The sequence below is a fragment of the Microcebus murinus genome, chromosome 22 (assembly GCF_040939455.1).
Source record: "Microcebus murinus isolate Inina chromosome 22, M.murinus_Inina_mat1.0, whole genome shotgun sequence".
NCBI classification, from domain to species: domain Eukaryota; kingdom Metazoa; phylum Chordata; class Mammalia; order Primates; family Cheirogaleidae; genus Microcebus; species Microcebus murinus.
The window spans coordinates 19,787,710-19,806,051 of NC_134125.1; the positions used below are offsets into that span (position 1 = coordinate 19,787,710).

An 18,342-nucleotide genomic window follows, 5' to 3' on the forward strand; every position below is an offset into this window, starting at 1 on the left:
AGTGGAAGAATATCTAAGACCAATGACTAGATTACCAGATCTCCCAAGTATGTGGAAGATATTAGTCACTTACCCTAAAAATCCGAAAGTGTTTCTTGCTATATGTCCGGTATTTATCTGTTTTTTTCAGTAGTGGTTCATCAAAGCAATAGTCACAGCTTCTGTCCCTCCCAAACCAGTAGCTATCATTAACACACTCTGTAAAACGAAAGCACATACCAGAGGGCTGTTGAATTTCATGTATCAAACATCTTTTAAAATTTCTCATAAATCTATTTGTAGGAAAATAGCCTAAGAAGGCAATCAAAATTATAGATTTGCTTATCAAGATTTTATAAGATTAAGAATTAGGAGGAAAAAAAACCAAAATCTTCCAACAATGAGTTTAATAAATGATGGTTTATATATAACTATGAAATAGTAGCCATTAGAAGTTCTCAAATAATTTTTTTATAATTTAAGGCCCCTTGGAGTAGACACAGATCAAATTTTTAATGACTTGGAAAAAGTCTTAGAATGCAATAACTTCCTGCTTATTATCTTCCAGAGACTTCCCACCACACTTAGTATAAAATCTGCAGTCTTCCTCATGGTTCTGGCCTCTGCTCCATTCCAGCCTCACCTGGTACCCCTCTTCCTTTGCTCACGACCCCTAGTACCTCTGGCCTCCTTTCATTGCTCAAAGTACGCTGGGCTCAGCCTGCCTTGTGGCCCTTGCACTTCCTCTTCCCCAACCCCTTGAATGGCTTGTTCCAACTTGCCTATTGTGTCTGAACTCAAATGTCATCTCTCATTCAGCTTTCTATATATACACTACCCACCTGTTATCATAACGATATCCTGTTTTATTTCCTTCTAAGTATGGACAATAACTGGAAATTACCTTGATTATTTGTATATTGTCTTCCCGCATCCCCCTGTTAGAACATGAACCCCAGGAGGGCAGCCTTGGTTAAGAGTACAATTCTTGCTACCTATACCTTGAAAAAAAAAAAAAAAAAAGAGTACAGTTCTACCACCTGGGACAATGCACATGAGTAGGTAATTATTGTTCATTGAAAGACAGACTAAGGGCCATTGCAGTGGCTCATGCCTGTAATCCCAGTACTTTGAGAGGCCAAAGAGGGAGGATTGCTTGAGGCCAGGAGTTTAAGACCAGCCTCGGCAACATAGCAAGACCCTGTCTCTAGAAAAAAAATAGAAAAATTAACCAGACTGGTGGTGTGTGCCTGTAGTACCAGCTACTTGGGAGGCTGAGGCAGGAGTACCACTTGAGCCCAGAGTTTGAGGTTGCAGTGAGCTATGATGACACCACTGTACTCTAGCCTGGGTGACAAAGCCAAGACCCTGTCTCAAAAAAAAAAAGTCAATATTAAAATAAATATTAATACTTAGGAATAAATTCTTAAAAGTATAAAACTTGTATGTTGAAAACTACAAAACATTGTTTAAAGAAATTAAAGAGGATTGTAATAAATAGAAAGATGGCCCACATTCATAGAGCAGAAGACAATATTGTTAGGATGTCAATATTCCCCAAATTGATCTACAGATTGAATTGTAATCCCTATCAAAATCCTAGCTGCCTTCTTTGCAGGAAGTGACAAGCTTATCATAAAGTTCATATGGAAATACAAGGGATCCAGAATAGTCAAAACAGTCTTTAAAAAGAACAAATTGGGATTCACACTTCTATATTTTGAAAATTACCACAGGCCAAGCGTGATGGTTCATGCCTGTAATTCTGGCACTTTGGGAGAAGGGAAGATGGTTTGAGGCCAGGAGTTCAAGACCAGCCTGGGAAACATAGTAAGACTCTCATCTTTATAAAAAGCAAAAAAATTTTTTTTAAAAATTAGTCAGGTATGGTGGTGGGTACCTGTAGTCCTAGCTACTCAGGAGACTAAGGCAGGAGGATAGCTTAAACCAAGAGTTCCATGTTACAGTGACCTATGATCATGCCACTGCACTCTAGCCTGGGCAACGGAATAAGACCCTGTCTCTAAAAACAAAACAAAAAAACTTACTACAAAGCTACAATAATAAAGATTTTTGCTACTGGCATAAGGATATATAGGTCAATGGAAGAGAATTGAGAGTTCAGAAATAATCCCTCACATTCTTCTTCTTCTTTTTTTTTTGGCATAATTGACACCGAGGATCATCAAATGATTCTTGACAAGAGTGCCATGCCCATTCAACAGGAAAGAATAGTCTTTCCTAGAAATACCACTGGGACAACTGGATATCCACATGCAAAAGGATGAATTTTAACCCCTAATTCACACCATCTACAAAAATCAACTAAAAATGGATCAAAGACCTAAATGTAAGAGGTAAAACTATTAAGTTTTTAGAAGAAAACATAGGCATAAATCACTAACAAATAATAATAATAATAAATAGCCTCTATTTATTGGGCTTCTACTTTATGCTTACTTACCATTCTATCAGGTTCTTTATGTTTTCTCACTTTTAAAGGTGCTACAACCACTTCACCCTTTATCACCATTTCTGTTTGCCACTCACCTAAGTCTATAAGTCTATCTTAAAAATATGACTTAGGCCTGGCGTGGTGGCTCATGCCTGTAATCCTAGCACTCTAGGAGGCTGAGGCGGGCGGATTGCTCAAGGTCAGGAGTTCGAAACCATCAAGAGCGAGACCCCATCTCTACTAAAAATAGAAAGAAATTAATTGGCCAACTAATATATATAGAAAAAATTAGCCAGTCATGGTGGAGCATGCCTGTAGTTCCAGCTACTCAGGAGGCTGAGGCAGTAGGATTGCTTGAGCCCAGGAGTTTGAGGTTGCTGTGAGCTAGGCTGACGCCACAGCACTCACTCTAGCCTGGGCAACAAAGCGAGACTCTGTCTCAAAAAAAAAAAAAATATATATATATATATATGACTTAAATGAGTAAAAATTAGCTTCAAATATTTACTTCTAAATTTAAAGCTGTCTAGTAGAATATTATATTATTCTATAATAATATATTAGTATATTACTAATATAATTTTTACATTAATATAATAATTACATTATATTATTTCTCCTTTTTTTTTACCGCTTTTCCTCCTTTTTTTCTTTTCTTTTTTTAAGGCTAGTCAAGTGGAGCAGTGGGAGCAGAGAAGGAACAAAGGAATCTGTAACTGGTTGTGATCAATTAGTTGTAAACACCACTGCACTCAGACCAGCCTTTCCTGTTTTTTTCAAGACATCAAAGTTGGGCACAAAATAGAGCAAAAGGGTGACAAGTGACAAGGTACAAAATGGTACATTAGTCATTCATTTCTTTATATTAATATTTCCTATTTTATTAATATCAAGTTCCCAGTTTTTTACAAATGGGAGAGGTCATTTTAATGTAAGAGGGAGGAAAAAAATGCTATTTCAAGCATATTCATGGGAGTTACTATTGGAACCAGGTGTTAGAGAGGATCAACATATTTAAATTGCAGTGCTGGCTATCTTGAGACAAAAACAAATAACAGGTAGTCAACAAATAGCCTTCCCTATTCTGAACAGCTCTGGGCTCTGAAGGTAAAGCAAACCACAGCAGGGATTAACTGGCCATGCTTTTGTGACCAGATTATAATGTCTGCATGTTTGCATAAATCTACATTTTTCTAGGGATGGGTTCCACAGCTCCCTTCAGATCCTCAGATGAACAGCACGTTGCAAATGCCCAATTTACAGCAGGTTAAGAGCCAGTGCAATATCCAACAATGCCTCATTGGTTTTATCTTTCATAATCTTCAATCTCAAGCTTTCTGCCGCAACAACTTTCTGTGACTGTTTTTCCAAACAAAACACTATCCTATATAACAACAAAGGGTCTTACCAAGATTGGAGAATCCATCCTGAAGGGACCATAATCGAGCCCAAGGGGTAGGAACAGGCTCCTCAGGTTCTTGGTCCTCAGGAATAGAATAGAGTTCCTGAGTGGACACTGTCTCTAAGGAGCTCAGGGTGCCAGAGCTGGAGTGGGAGGACTGGCTGGAGGTAGGCACTGTGCTGGTAGAAGAGGTAGATGAGCCCTGGTACTGTGAGGAGGAGCCATGGGACTGTGAGCCTTGGGACTGGGTGAAGCCACCTTGGGGCTGTGAACAGGCACCGACTCCGAGGGACTGCGAGGAGGCACTGCCGTGGGACTGCTGACCCTCCACGTCTGTCTCCCGAGACATCACGACCTCAAAAAGGAAGTGTCCAACATAAGGTGAGTTTCAAGGAACAAGACTTAAAGTTCAAAATTAAAGGATAGCCATATTGCAACAGCATTAAAAAAAATCAAGGGCAAGCATGCTCTGCAAAAATTAAAATCCTAATAGTCTAGACTAGACCTGCAGTTATTCTGGGCTTAGTTTTTCTTTGGATCATCATCACCAGATCAGAATTTTTTCTGACAGCCATAAACCACTGGGGAAAAACAACAACAACAACAAAAAAAAAACAACTTGAAAGCTACAAATAAGTAAAAAGCAATAAAATTGAGTTGGGCAGGGATTCATAAAAGCTTACATTCATTCAATTTTCAAAAATTAGGAATGAAACCTAACATTAATTCACTCATTACTACATTTGAATTTCATATACAGTCTTATGATGGTTAAATTTAACAAATGTTCAACTTTATGAAGGTGTGAAAGCAATATGCTTTCAGTAGAAACCATATTTCCGAGTACCCATAACCATTCTGGTTTTCACTTTCAGTACAGTATTCAATTAATTAATGAGATGGTCACCACTTTATTATAAAACAATCTTTGTGGTAGATGATTTTGGCCAACTGTAGGCTAATATAAGTGTTCTGAGCATGTTTAAGGTAGGCTAGGCTAAGCTATGATATTTGCTAGGTTAAATGTATGTTAGGTGTATTAAATTCATTTTTAACTTGACAATATTTTCAGCTTACAATGGTTTCTCTGGATGTAACCCTATCATCGAGGAGCATCTGTATATTTTGGAAAGGAAAAGAAGGAACAGAGGACATGGGACAGAAGACAGGAAAAAAAAAAACTGCAGTAACTCTCTGCAGCAGTCCAGGGAGTCCATTTACATAAACCCTTACTGACACTCCAACCCCAGGGTTGCTCCTACAGCAAAGCAATCACACCCTGTTTATTCATTCTAGATTCCCTGACACCTAACTAAGGGCCCCGCCACCAAAGAAAGACTGCTCTAAACAACTCCACCTAGCCCATTGTGATGCTAAGTTAACTGTGGAGCTCATCTTTTCAGCACCCTGGCCTTCCAGCCTCGATGGAATCTAGCAGGAACCATTCTTTGATTCACAGGAGACTATAACAGAGGCTCCCACCCTTGTCTTAGAATTTACCTGAAAGACAGTCTAAGTAACTTTCAACACTGACCTAAACAACAACAACAAAAAAGGTGCACTCTCTTCCTGCTGCCCACACTCAGGCTACTACTCCAGTAGAACATAACATTATGTCGCCCTCCCTTATCTAAGGGAAATATATAGACCAAGACCGCCAGTGGACGTCTGAAACTGTGGATGATACCAAATCCTATACATACTCTGCACAACTTTCCTTTTCCATCTTCACAATTTCAGGGGTAGAAGATACATTGTTACTCTAGATCTTAGCAAGCTCAGCACACAATTTTTTTTTCTTTCCTTAAGTTGAGAACTTTCAGCTTTTCACTTAACGGAAGCACTTTCTGGCTTCTCTTTGGCATATCTGAATTGTCAGCATCATTACTCTTGCCCTCTGGGGCCATTATTAAGTAAAATAAGGGTGAATTGAACACAAAAACTGTGAAACAACAAAATTTAAAACTTATGAGTTGTTCATTTCTGGAATTTACCATTTCATATTTACAGTTGACCTCAGGTAACTAAAACCCCAGCAAGCAAAACTTCAGATAACAAGCAACTAACTGTGCTCATACCTACTGCATTTATACAGCTTTCAAAATATGAAGGTCTTGATGAGTTTTCTTTAAAACATACCAGGAAGGTGATGCCACAGCTGAGTTTGCCACTCCAGATCTGCTGGTCTAATACTAGCCAGGCTGGGTCTTTCCTGCAGCTTTTTGAGGAAGACTTCTCTGCCCTGACAACTGGAGAAAGACAATGTGTCAAAAGATAGCTGTGAGAGGTTACAGGGAAGCAGGTCTGAAGTCACACCTTTGCATGAAACCTTTAGGTAGATCGCAACCTCTCTGAGCCTGTTTTCTCATCTGAAAAAAGTACATAGATCATGAGGATTTTCTTTTTCACAGCCCCTCATAAGCCATGGCATGATCGAAAGAAAGGATTAAATGAGGTGATGGACGTAACGCCCCCCTCCCCCCAGTGCTTGCTAATTGGGAGCTATTCTTATTGGAGAGCCATGCAGAATGGTGAGTGAAAAGCCAAGCGGACCGCGGCAAAACTCCAGGACTGTGAACAGAATTCCATTCCCAAAAAATTCAAGAGGCCTTACACGGGCAACACGACCTTTTTTTAAACTTGGGAAACTAAGGCTCAAGGAGGACTGGTGCCCTCCTCACCACTCTTCGCCACCCCATCCCACACATTGACTTAGGAACACTAGCAGGACATCCTGATACACAGGTCAGTGCCTGATCAGTTCCTGCAGTGCCTAGTAGCTAAGATTGGATTTCCTATAAGTATAGGAGATTATTTCAATCAATTTAGATATTGAACCTAAATTACTATTATTTAATGGTAATAATTACTAAAATTTTTTTCTTAAACTCTTTACAAAGTAACTTCGCTTAGATACTGAAGAGCACAACTCTGTTCCTTCTTATCCTGTAGATCCAGGCCTGTTTCAGCTTGTGAAAGAGGAAGTGAACTTCGCCTCGACGATTAAGAGAGTCGCCCACACACACCCCCTCCAGCTCAAAAATACACAAGAAGCGAACCTCAGGACATTCCACTCGCATAAGATGCTGAGGATGGGATTCGAACCACCAAACAACCAAGAGAAATTCCCCACTATGACTCACCGCGGGAGCCCACCTGGTGCCCCACAATCTCCGCAGCCGCAGCCAGCAGAGTGGCGCTAAACCTGCATATACAAACTCCACCCTCAGCCAATCAAAACGGCCTCCCCCCAGCCGCCGGACCAATGAGGAGCAGCATATATGGCCGCTAGGCGCAGCCTCAATGCTTCCTGGGATTTGTAGTTTACAAGACATAGCGGAACTCAGAATTTAGATTTCCCCCGGGTGATCCCGCCCCCTCAGCTTTCCAGCCAATCAACAGCGTTAATCTGGTCGGCCCCTCTTGCCGGTTTTCCTCCCACAGGTGACTGCGGCGACATAGACCGCTGGCCAGATGTGGAAGGGGAAAGCCGGGGCCTTGCTCCGCGTGTGGGGGTTATGGCCAGCAGGGGTCCCCAGAAGGAGACTACTAAGCTGCGATGCTGCGTCTCAGGCGGGAAACAGTTCACCCAGCTGTTGGAACTGCGGCAGCCCAGGAAGCCCTGGGCAAGGGGACCGGTTCTTCTGTCCGCAGTGCCGCGCGCTGCAGCCACCTGACCCCACTCGAGATTACTTCAGCCTCATGGATTGGTATGCATGACGATGTCAGGAAACTGGCCGAGGCGAGAAAGACGTCAGGGGCTGACCTGCGAGAGGGGAGGGTTCGGTCATGCTTGAGAAGGAGAAGGCGGGGCTGGTAAGATAGGAGGGCGGAGCCGTAGAGAGCAGGGGTTGGAGATGTGTCCTGAGAGAGAGGAAATTGAGTGACGGGGACTGAGGCTCCGGGCGATGAAGGTACCGTGACTCGGGGAAATAGGACTGGAGGGGCGGGGAATTGAGTTGGAGAAAATAGTACGACAGATGGTTGCTACTACAATGGACAGACTGGAGGGGTGGGACCTGGGAAAAGGGAGACTTGAAGGATAGGGACAGAAAAGTTTAAAGTTGGGTTGAGACTTTTAAGAAAGGAGTATTGAAGTGTGGTCTAAGATTGGGAGGTAAGAGCATGAAAGACAATATTGTGGGTGAGGCTTAAGGGAAAAATGGGAATTGGAGGAAGCAGGTCCAAGAAACGGCGTTTTTCCTCTGAGGGTGAGGAGCTTGGAGAAGTGGGGAAGTGTGGGCAGAGCTGAACTGGTGAGGAAATAGGGAAGGTTCTGGGAATAGAAAACAAAGGGAGTGAGATTAAAATAAAGTGGGAGACAAGGATGAAGGGATCGAGGTTTTGGAAAGATAGGATGGCAATGAAGAAAAAATTATTCAGTGACACTTATAAAGCACAGGAGGGAAGACTTTCTTCAGGATCATCTCCATAGGTAAAAAGACCACTGCGGTGAGATCTTGGAGTAGGGGAAAGAGATTGTGCTGAACTCCGAATACAGCATGGGCAAAAGGGAATTCATAGCTAAAGAGCAGGATGGGGGGTCAGTGGATGGAAAATTACTAAGAGGAAACATCAGGTGTCAGGGAGATTCTGGCTAAACCTACCTAATAGGAGTCTTGCTGAAGATAGGCCAGAGTGATCAGACATTGCCTGGGGGAAGGAAAGAGGAGGAGGATGAAGAAACTGATCAGGCACCCAGGATGACCAAATATCCAGGATGATAGGTTCTGGCTAAAGTGACTTAGCAGGGTTCTTTGCTAAAACTGCATTTACAAGGAAGTGCACAGATAGGCCTTGGAGAAGGTTCAGATGCCTGTCTGAAGTTTGACCAAGCAAAGAATCTTTGTCAGTGGGATTCAGGAATCCACCTTCTCCTTAACTATGGGATCTGCCCCCACCAGTCTCTGAGCACTTATGATGAGCTGCTATAACACTGATCTTTAAGTTTCTTAAGCGTCCCAATCTAGCTCCCACCACAGGGCCTTTGTACTTGCTATTCTTTCTACCTAGATAGCTCTTTCCTCTGATCTTTGATTACTCATCATCGTCATTCAGGTCTCAGCTTAGATGTCACTTCTTTATTCACCGCTTCTCCCACTCTCTCTGACCCTGTTCTGTTTCCCTTTATAGCACCTACCACTTTTTGGAATTATGTTTCTATGTTTATTGCATCTTTCTCATAAGAGCAGGAACTAGGCCCATGGTAGACAAGTCTATATATATTTGTTGCATGAATTTCATCTCCCATTTTCCTTCCAGCAACCATTCCTTCAGAGTTGACACTACAAAGCTCCAGCACAGGTACCAGCAACTACAGCGTCTTGTCCATCCGGATTTCTTCAGCCAGAAGTCTCAGGTAGCTTATTGGCCATCCCCAATAATCCCAAGCATGGGCACACTGGATGGCAGTGCCCTGTGGTTATGTGATTGACAAGGCTGAACAAGTAGCTCCACCCTGTGGCAGCCTGACCCCAGACAGCTAAGCCATGGAGCTGTCGTTCACTCGCATCTTTTATCTGACTTCCCAGACAACTTAGAACCCATCAGCTGAAAATAAAAACACCTCATCCATCCCCAGTTTACTTTAGCCATCCTCTGCCTGCCGACATTTTATAAAATTTGTGGATATAAGCTGACTGATCTGGATGGTAATAAGACTGTCTTCATCTCCACTAACAGATTGAAAAGGAATTCTCAGAGAAGCATTCGACCCTGGTGAATGATGCTTATAAGACCCTTCTGGCCCCCCTGAGCAGGGGACTGTACCTTGTAAGGTGATTTCCCAACCCTTCTGTGTGTGACTTCTTGGTGCCCATTGTGGTGTAGGACAGCTCCTTTCCCTGTATGCAGCAGGAGAATGCTTGAGACTTGAGGTAGTCCAGGGACCCAGAGATTTTAGCCTCAAACATACTACACAAGCGTGGTTTTCTCTGAGTATTCTAAGTATTCTCTGTAAATCTTACTTGCCCCAAATGCATTTTTTAAACCATTTTCTATGAATTTCAAGGATTTGATGATGATGGCTTTTAAGCTTTTAGGGGAGAGTAATATTGGGTGGTTTGTTTGTTTTCAGGAGCATATTAAAATCCAGAAAATTTTAAAATTGAGTAAAATCGGGGGGGGGGGGAAGGAAAAAAAAAATTGAGTAAAATCTTTACAAACATCTAGTTCAACCTCTAAGTAGAAGAATTGCTACCCCCACGGTCTCACAGTTCAGGCAGCACAAGTGGGATCCTGTCCTAGCACTCCTGTCTCAGTCCAAGCTTTTTACACCCTACCGTTCCTCTTTCATTATTGAGACAGCTCCAGTTTTCCTCATGAGTGGTATTATGTTCTGAAGAATGAGTAGGATTTACATGACTCTGGCCATAGCTTCTTCAATTTATTTTTCTTGCTCTCTGCCACAATAGCTAAAGCTCCGTGGATTACAGATTTCTGAAGGAACAGATTATGAAATGGACAGGCAATTCCTCATGGAAATAATGGAAATCAATGAAAAACTCGCAGAAGCTCAAAGTGAAGCTGCCATGAAAGAGATTGAATCCATTGTTAGAGGTAAAAGATAAAATACCACTGATAATCATTTCATTGCTATTATGGGTACTTATCCTCAGTTTAGTGAAAAATGAATGTAAGAGTACATATTGGTCATCATAATTATTCAGTTTTGTTTTTTTTTAACATACCAAAACAAGTTTTGTCTGAAGGTTAAATTTGCAACATCTCTAACCTTATGTAATGCAGCTTAAACCAAGAATGTAATCCTATTTTATACATTGCAATGATCTTTCCCTCCCATGACATCATTTAGATACTATTATCTCTAACAAGGAAAATGGGCCTCAGAAGTTAACAGAAATGCCCAAGGTCAAACAGCACATATGCAACTGGACAAAGATTAAAAACCTGATCTTTGGATCTCATATTGCTTTATTTTCCACTTTATTCCATTGTTTATCAGCTAGGATTCTCCAGAGAACACATTGAATGGATGGATAGATAGGTAGATAGATAGATATTTTAAGGAATTCGCTCACATGATCGTGGGGGCTCTCACATCCAAAGTTTATAGGACAGGCTGGAAATTCAGGTAGGATTTTTATGTTATAGTCTTGAGGCAGAATTTCTTCTCCAGGAATGCTGTTCTTGTACTTAATGCCTTTACTTAATTAGATGAGCCCCACCCAAATTACTAGGATAACCTCCTTTATTTAAAGTTAACTGATTTGAATGTTAATCACTTCTACAAAATACTTTCACAGCATCATCTATACTAGTGTTTGATCAAACAACTGGGCACCATAACCTAGCCAAGTTGATGCATAAAATTAGCCATTCCACATAGAAAAAACTCCAAGGTTCTCTCTCAGATTATACACACTTATGATGTACTTTCACAAATATTTATGATGTGCCTACTGTGTATCAGGCACTGCACATGGCAGTGAGGATACAGCAAGAAACAAGAAAGACCTGGCCTGTGCCTTCATGGAGTTTGTATACTTCCAGCTCAATGTGTCTAAAATGGAATTCCTTGCCTTCCTCCCAAAAATCTGTTCGTCTTCCAGTGTTACTCTCTAAGTGACTGACTCCTTCTAGTTGCACAGTGTAAATCTAAACAACCTTATTCTTCCTTATCCCTGTAGTAAGTCCATCACCAAGTCTTCAGGAACTGACCTAAATGTGTCTCAAATCTATCCACTTGTCTCTATTTTCACTGCTACCACCCTTTTCCAAGCTACTGTTCTGTCTTACCTGGAAAATTGTGCAGTGGCTTTTGACTGCTCTGTCTCTACCTTCAGGCCCCATCTAACATATCCCTACACTGTCACTGTGTGATCTTTTTGAAACCCAAATTTAACCACCACCTTTGCTCTTGCTTAAAAACTAAGGCTTCCCACTGCTCTCAGGTTTAAGAGCAAACTCTTAGGCATGCTTTACAAGGCCCTGCGTGGCCTGGCCTCTGCCTCGCTCCATTTTGCCCCCTCCACTCCAGCCACACTGGCCACTTCCAGTTTCTCTTCTGTACTGGGCACCCTCCTTCCCCAGGACCTTTGCATGTTCTGCTGCCTCTGCCTGAAACCCTGCTGTCCTCTGCCCCATCTAAGTTAACTCTTCTTCCTTCGGAATGAAGGACAATATCACTTCCTCAGAGAAGCTTTCTTTGACGTCTCTGTCTGTACTTTTTAGTAGTGGGTACCTCTCCTTTGTAGGGCTAATCACAGTTATAACTTTACTGTTCTATGTAACATTATTTGAGCAATGTCAGCCTTCCTCATTACACTGGAAGTTCTGCAGAAGCAGAAATAATGTCTGCTTTTTGCTTCCCTCACATCCTCAGCTCACAGAAAAGTACTTGGGGTGTAATTGTTTCTCTAAATATTTATGAAATAAGTGAATAATAATGAACAAAGAAGTTTAAAGTGGGCCAGGCGCGGTGGCTCACGCCTGTAATCCTAGCTCTCTGGGAGACTGAGGTGGGCGGATTGCTCGAGGTCAGGAGTTCAAAACCAGCCTGAGCAAGAGCGAGACCAGCCTGAGCAAGAGCGAGACCCCATCTCTACTATAAATACAAAGAAATTAATTGGCCAACTGATATATGTATAAAAAAAAATTAGCCAGGCATGGTGGCACATGCTTGTAGTCCCAGCTACTCTAGCCTGGACAACAAAGTGAAACTCTGTCTCAAAAAAAAAAAAGAAGTTTAAAGTGGTAAAATAGAGGCTGTGGTGAGGTCACTGTCAGCTGGGTGATGTGGGGTAAAGAGACACTCAGGTGTTGCATAGTTTGGAAGGCAGAGCAGCATGAAGCTCTTGGTGGAATAAGGTAGACTTGGGCTCAGTCCCAGCACTACGTCGCTGACTTCTTATGTGACCTTGAGCACGTAACGTAACTTCATCCCTTTTGAGTCTTACTTTCCTTACCTGTAGAATGAAGACAACATTAGTATGGGTTGTTGCCAGGATTAAATTAAATGAGATAAAGCATGGGAAGCACTTACTATAACCCTAGAGTGAACATTTGACTTTGAGCAGCTCACTAACCTTAATTTTGATTAATTCCTAAATTTCATCCCTTAGGTACCTGCTAAGGCCCGAGTGAAGTGATTGTTCAAAGGCATAGAGCTAGTTAATTTGGGGGTCAGGACTTCAGAGTCTCCAGACTCCTAATCAAATGTTCTTTTGTCTACATCGCATTTCTACCTAAGAGACGAATTTCCTTTTTTTTTTTTTTTTGAGACAGAGTCTCACTCTATTGCCCTGGCTAGAGTGCCATGGCATCAGCCTAGCTCACAGCAACCTCAAACTCCTGGGCTCAAGAGATCCTTCTGCCAGCCTCCCAAGTAGCTGGGACTGTAAGCATGCGCCAACAAGGCCAGCTAATTTTTTCTATTTGTGGTAGAAACAGAGTCTTGCTCTTGCTCAGGCTGGTCTCAAACTTCTGAGCTCAAAGGATCCGCCTGCCTCGGCCTCCCAGAGTGCTAGGATTACAGGCCTAAGAGGCGAAATTCAAACACTGGGCTCGGAATCAAGTGACTTGGATTCTGTTCCCAGCAATTCCACTCATCAACCATGTCACCATGGGATACTTTCCCCAATACCTGTCATTGCCTACCTTGAGGGTATAATGTATTTGAAAGTGGTTTGAAAGAAGAAACCATATGAATGACTGATACTATTTATATCTGAAAAATGCACTTATTATAAAACTCCTCATTTTCTAACAAAGAAACAAGAGAAATATGAGGTAGTTGCTCCTTTATTTTATTTGGCATCATCTCTCTTACAACACAATATGATCTAAATGTTTTCATTTTCCTGGGAGGCTATCTAGTTTGCAAGTGGTTGCTTGAAACAGTAGTGCCTTGCCGGTGGGTGATCCCAGCATGTTAATTTTCTCCTTGCTAAAATTTGTAAGATTCACACTGATTCATGGAGATAATCAAGGCATATCCTTGTTCTTTTTTAAATGATTCTGTAGCCATTTTATAAGCCTTGGTGATTGCCCCTTAGACCTTTCATGGGTAGAAAAACAAGAGTATAACCAGGGTCACCCAGTGCTGCACTAAACAGCAGCTGCCATCATGGTACATGTAGAAACAAAGGTTAGGAAGCCTTACCCCTAATTCCAAGCTCCCTTCTTTGTTGTGCTCAAATCAGCGTGACACGTGACTACAAAGCATTGTCTTCGTATTACAAGTCTATTTTTTTTTTTTTTTGAGACAGAGTCTTGCTTTGTTGCCTAGGCTAGAGTGAGTGCCGTGGTGTCAGCCTAGCTCACAGCAACCTCAAACTCCTAGACTCAAGCAATACTCCTGCCTCAGCCTCCTGAGTAGCTGGGACTACAGGCATGTGCCACCATGCCTGGCTAATTTTTTCTATTTTTAGTTGTTTGGCTAATTTCTTTCTATTTTTAGTAGAGATGGGTCTCGCTCTTGCTCAGGCTGGTTTTGAACTCCTGACCTTGAGCAATCCGCCTGCCTCGGCCTCCCAGAGTGCTAGGATTACAGGCGTGAGCCACCGCGCCCAGCCTTACGAGTCTATTTAAATAGAAAAATTAAGATAATGTTTTTCTCTTTCAGCTAAACAGAAAGAATTTGCTGACAACGTGAGCAGAGCTTTTGAACAAGGTACTTTCTTTGTTTCTTGATTTTCTCATATATGGAAAGAAGTTATAAGCATTGAGCTATAATCATTCATTCAATAAGTAGTTATTATATGCCCATCCTATGATAGGTACATGGGGAAATATATAATATACATGAATCTACAATTCTGCCGTTAGGCAGTCATAGTCTTGCTGGAGAAACAAACTGTATCAAAAAGTGATTTGCCGGCCAGGCATGGTGGCTCACACCTGTAATCCTAGCACTCTGGGAGGATGAGGCGGGAGGATCATTTGAGCTTAGGAGTTCAAGACCAGCTTCAGCAAGAGCGAAACATCATCTCTACTAAAAATAGAGAGAAATTAGCTGGACAACTAAAAATATATAGAATGAAAAATTAGCCGGGCATGGTGGCACATGCCTGTAATCCCAGCTACTTGGGAGGCTGAGGCAGAAGGACTGCTTAAGCCCAGGAGTTTGAGGTAGCTGTGAACTAAGCTGACACCATGACACTCTAGCCCAAGCAACAGAGACTCTGTCTCAAAAAAAGAAAAAAAGAAGTGATTTGCCAGTTAAACTTAAGGTAAGAGAAAGTGCTTCTATTCTTTTATACCCAGCCTTATTTTCTTATTATGAGTTAATCCCATTACTGTTGAAGCAGTATAGTGTTATTTGAACTTGGACTTGGATTATTTGTAAACATATATTGCAAACTCTAGGGCAACCACTAAGAAAAAGTAAAAAAGAAGTATATGCTGTGAAATGAGAGAAAATGGAATTATTTAAAATGTTCAACTAAAAGCAGAAAAAGTGTGAAAGACAAAAATAAGAACCAAAGACAAGGGCAACAGTGAGAAGCAATTAGAAAACTAACAAATATGATAGATATTAATCTAACTATATCAGTAATCACTTTGAAAATCTAAATGTACCAATTAAAAAATAGAGATTGTCAGAGTGGATCAAAAAATAAGACCTAGTCAGGTGCAGTGACTTACACCTATAATCCTAGCACTTTGGGAGGCCAACATGGGAAAGTTTGAGCCCAACCTGGCCAAAATAGCGAGACCCCATCTCTACAAAAAATTTTTAAAAATTAACCAGGTGTGTGCCTGTAGTCCCAGCTGCTCGGGAGGCTGAGGCAGGAGGATCACTTGAGCCCAGGAGTTTGAGGCTGCAGTGAGCTATGATGGATGATGCCACTGCACTCTACAGTGGCCAAGAGAGGGAGACCCTGTCTCAAAAAAGAAAATGGTTAACGTGGTAAATTTTGTGTTATGTGTATTTTACCACAGTTTAAAATTTTTTGACATGATCACACCCTTCCAAGCCCCCAGTAAGTCCTTTGCCATTATATTAATATTTATATTAGTTATATTAAATTAATATCTCCCTTCTATGGTAATTACTCTCCCAAACTTTGTATTAGTCATTCTCTTGTTTTTCTTGATAGTTTTAACCACATATGAATATAACAGTGTATTTAGTTTTGCATTATTCTGATCTTTATGTAAATAGCATCAAACCTTACGTATCCTTATATGACTTGCTTTTTTGCTTAATATTTTATTTTTGGAGTCATCTGGCATGATGAGGGTGGTTATAACATATCTTCATTTTAGCACTCCTTGTATTGCATTGATCTAAGTCAGGGTTTCTCAACCTTGGCACTACTGATACTTTGAACCAGATAATTCTTTGTTGTGGGAGGCTGTCTTTTGTGCCATAAGATGTCTAGCAGCATCCCTGGCCTCTATCCTCTAGGTGTCAGTACCTACCACTTCCCACATTGTGACAACCAAAAATATCTCCAGACATTGCCAAATGTCCCCATGGGGGCAATATCACCCTCATTTGAAAATCACTTATCTAAGAATATCATTCCAAGAGACTGGAAACTCCCTGAAGGCAGCTCTGTGCCTCAGCATCTGGCACATGGGAAGCACCTATGTGGTTCTAACACCATGTGTATAGGGGGAAACTTTTAAAACACATCCATTTATTACTTGGGACTCTCCTGAAGACAATCAGCTTCTCTAATTTATCTGAATCTTGTAAACAAGCATGCTCTTGCCCCATTTTGGTTAACCCCTTTGTCTTCTTAACAATCCAGATGTTCTCCCTCTCCACTGCTCAGACTTACTGAATAATCAGTGGGCCCAGGGCTCAGTTTTTATCTGGCTGCCTTGGTCACCTGGAGTTGGTTTTACTCTTTTTTTTTTTTTTTTTTTGAGACAGAGTCTCACTTTGTTGCCCAGGCTAGAGTCAGTGCCATGGCATCAGCCTAGCTCACAGCAACCTCAATCTCCTGGACTCAAGCGATCTTTCTGCCTCAGCCTCCCAAGTAGCTGGGACTACAGGCATGTGCCACCATGCCCGGCTACTTTTATATATATATATTAGTTGGCCAATTAATTTCTTTCTATTTATAGTAGAGACGGGGTCTCACTCTTGCTTAAGCTGGTTTTGAACTCCTGACCTCGAGCAATCCTCCCGCCTTGGCCTCCCAGACTGCTAGGATTACAGGCGTCAGCCACCACACCCAGCCGGTTTTATTCTCGCTTGACATGAAGCCTGACATTAGTGTCTCTCTGTATTTCAGATGACTTTGAAGGAGCCAAAGAAATTTTAACAAAGATGAGATACTTTTCAAATGTAGAAGAAAAGATCAAGTTAAAGAAGATTCCCCTCTAATTGTTCCTAATTTAAAGTTTTGAAAAATAAAGTTTTTATATATTTCTTTTCTTGCTTCTGCTAATTGAGAATAGATATTCTTTAACTATTAAACCTGTGGCTTAAGCATTGGTGGATGGCAGTTTGTCATGCCAGAAGAAACAGCGCAGTCAGAGCTTGGGTGGTCAATTCTTCATCTAATACTTGATACAACATGCCCCAACCTAGGCCAGTGGGTGAGGAGGTAGGGATGGGGCCAACTTCAGGACCTACAAGGAGAGGGCCAAAAACTTTTTCTAGGGGGTGCAAGGGTTGGGCAACAACCTACCTGACAGGTACAATGAACACTATTTGGGTGATAGACACACTTATAGCCCTGACTCAAGCATTATAAAAGTTATTCATGTAACAAAAACATTTGTACCCCTTAATATTTTGAAATTTAAAAAAAATTAAATATATTTTTTTAAGAAAACTTTTTCTGCAGAGCCAAATAGTGAATATTTTAGGCTTTGTGGACCAAATGGCCTTTGTTGTAACTATACCTAACTCTGCCTTTGTAGCACAAAAATCAGCCAAAGACAATATGTAAACAAACAGACTGGGCTGTGTTTCAAGCAAACTTTATTTACAAAACAGGTGGTGAGCTAGGTTTGGCCATGTCTCTGCCAACTATAGCCCAAGAGCCCCAACTTTCTAATGGCATGACTTTCATTAAGATAGTCCCCTTTGTGTGGCCTTGAGCGATTCTATTTGGTAACAAGCAAAGCCGCCTAAGGGTCTCTTTGGCTTACATTTCAAGCTGTAGATACTATTGAAAAGAATTAATCTGGTATTAAACACTAACCACATATTCTGCTCCACCTAAGTGTGATAGAGCAGTTTTAATTACTCTCCACTCTGGGAGGCCAAGGCGGGAGGATCACTCGAGGTCAGGAGTTTGAGACCAGCCTGAGCAAGAGCGAGACCACCATCTCTGCTAAAAATAGACTAAAAATAGAAAGAAATTACCGGGACAACTAAAAATACATAGAAAAAATTAGCCGGGCATGGTGGTACATCCCTGTAATCCCAGCTACTTGGGAGGCTGAGGCAGGAGGATCGCTTGAGCCCAGGAGTTTGAGGTTGCTGTGAGCTAGGCTGATGCCACGGCACTCTAGCCCAGGCAACAGAGTGAGAGTCTGTCTCAAAAAAAAAAAAAATTACTCTCTGGACAGTCAACTC

At 41.5% G+C, this 18,342-nt stretch overlaps 2 protein-coding genes across 7 annotated transcripts in view; one reads left to right on the top strand and one right to left on the bottom strand.

The window, feature by feature from the left end:
• CHEK2 (checkpoint kinase 2) overlaps positions 1-7,085 on the bottom strand; it is a 38,800-nt gene extending 31,715 nt beyond the window's left edge. Inside the window, exons 1-4 of one of the 2 annotated variants that reach the window (XM_012763814.2) lie at positions 6,980-7,085; positions 5,976-6,085; positions 3,843-4,191; positions 74-198 (exon numbers count right to left, since the gene is read on the bottom strand). In XM_012763814.2, coding sequence (XP_012619268.2) covers positions 74-198; positions 3,843-4,185 — 468 coding nt within the window. In that variant the 5' untranslated portion in view covers positions 4,186-4,191; positions 5,976-6,085; positions 6,980-7,085. Of the gene's footprint in view, positions 1-73; positions 199-3,842; positions 4,192-5,914; positions 6,086-6,979 lie in introns of both variants that reach the window. The other variant, XM_075996661.1, reaches the window with a different exon arrangement.
• Positions 7,086-7,238: 153 nt separating this feature from the next.
• On the top strand, positions 7,239-17,186 carry HSCB (HscB mitochondrial iron-sulfur cluster cochaperone). 5 transcript variants are annotated; one of them, XM_012763817.3, is made up of 6 exons: positions 7,240-7,546; positions 9,099-9,195; positions 9,519-9,608; positions 10,250-10,394; positions 14,422-14,469; positions 17,048-17,186. In XM_012763817.3, the coding sequence occupies exons 1-6, from the start codon at positions 7,311-7,313 to the stop codon at positions 17,137-17,139; spliced, it is 708 nt and encodes a 235-aa protein (XP_012619271.2). In that variant the 5' UTR covers positions 7,240-7,310; the 3' UTR covers positions 17,140-17,186. The 5 variants fall into 5 exon arrangements, with proteins under 5 accessions (XP_012619272.1, XP_012619271.2, XP_075852777.1 ...); XM_075996663.1 differs by lacking the exon at positions 7,240-7,546 and adding an exon at positions 7,553-7,750 and having other exon boundaries at positions 9,519-9,613; XM_020283157.2 differs by lacking the exon at positions 7,240-7,546 and adding an exon at positions 7,553-7,750.
• Positions 17,187-18,342: the final 1,156 nt, after the last annotated feature.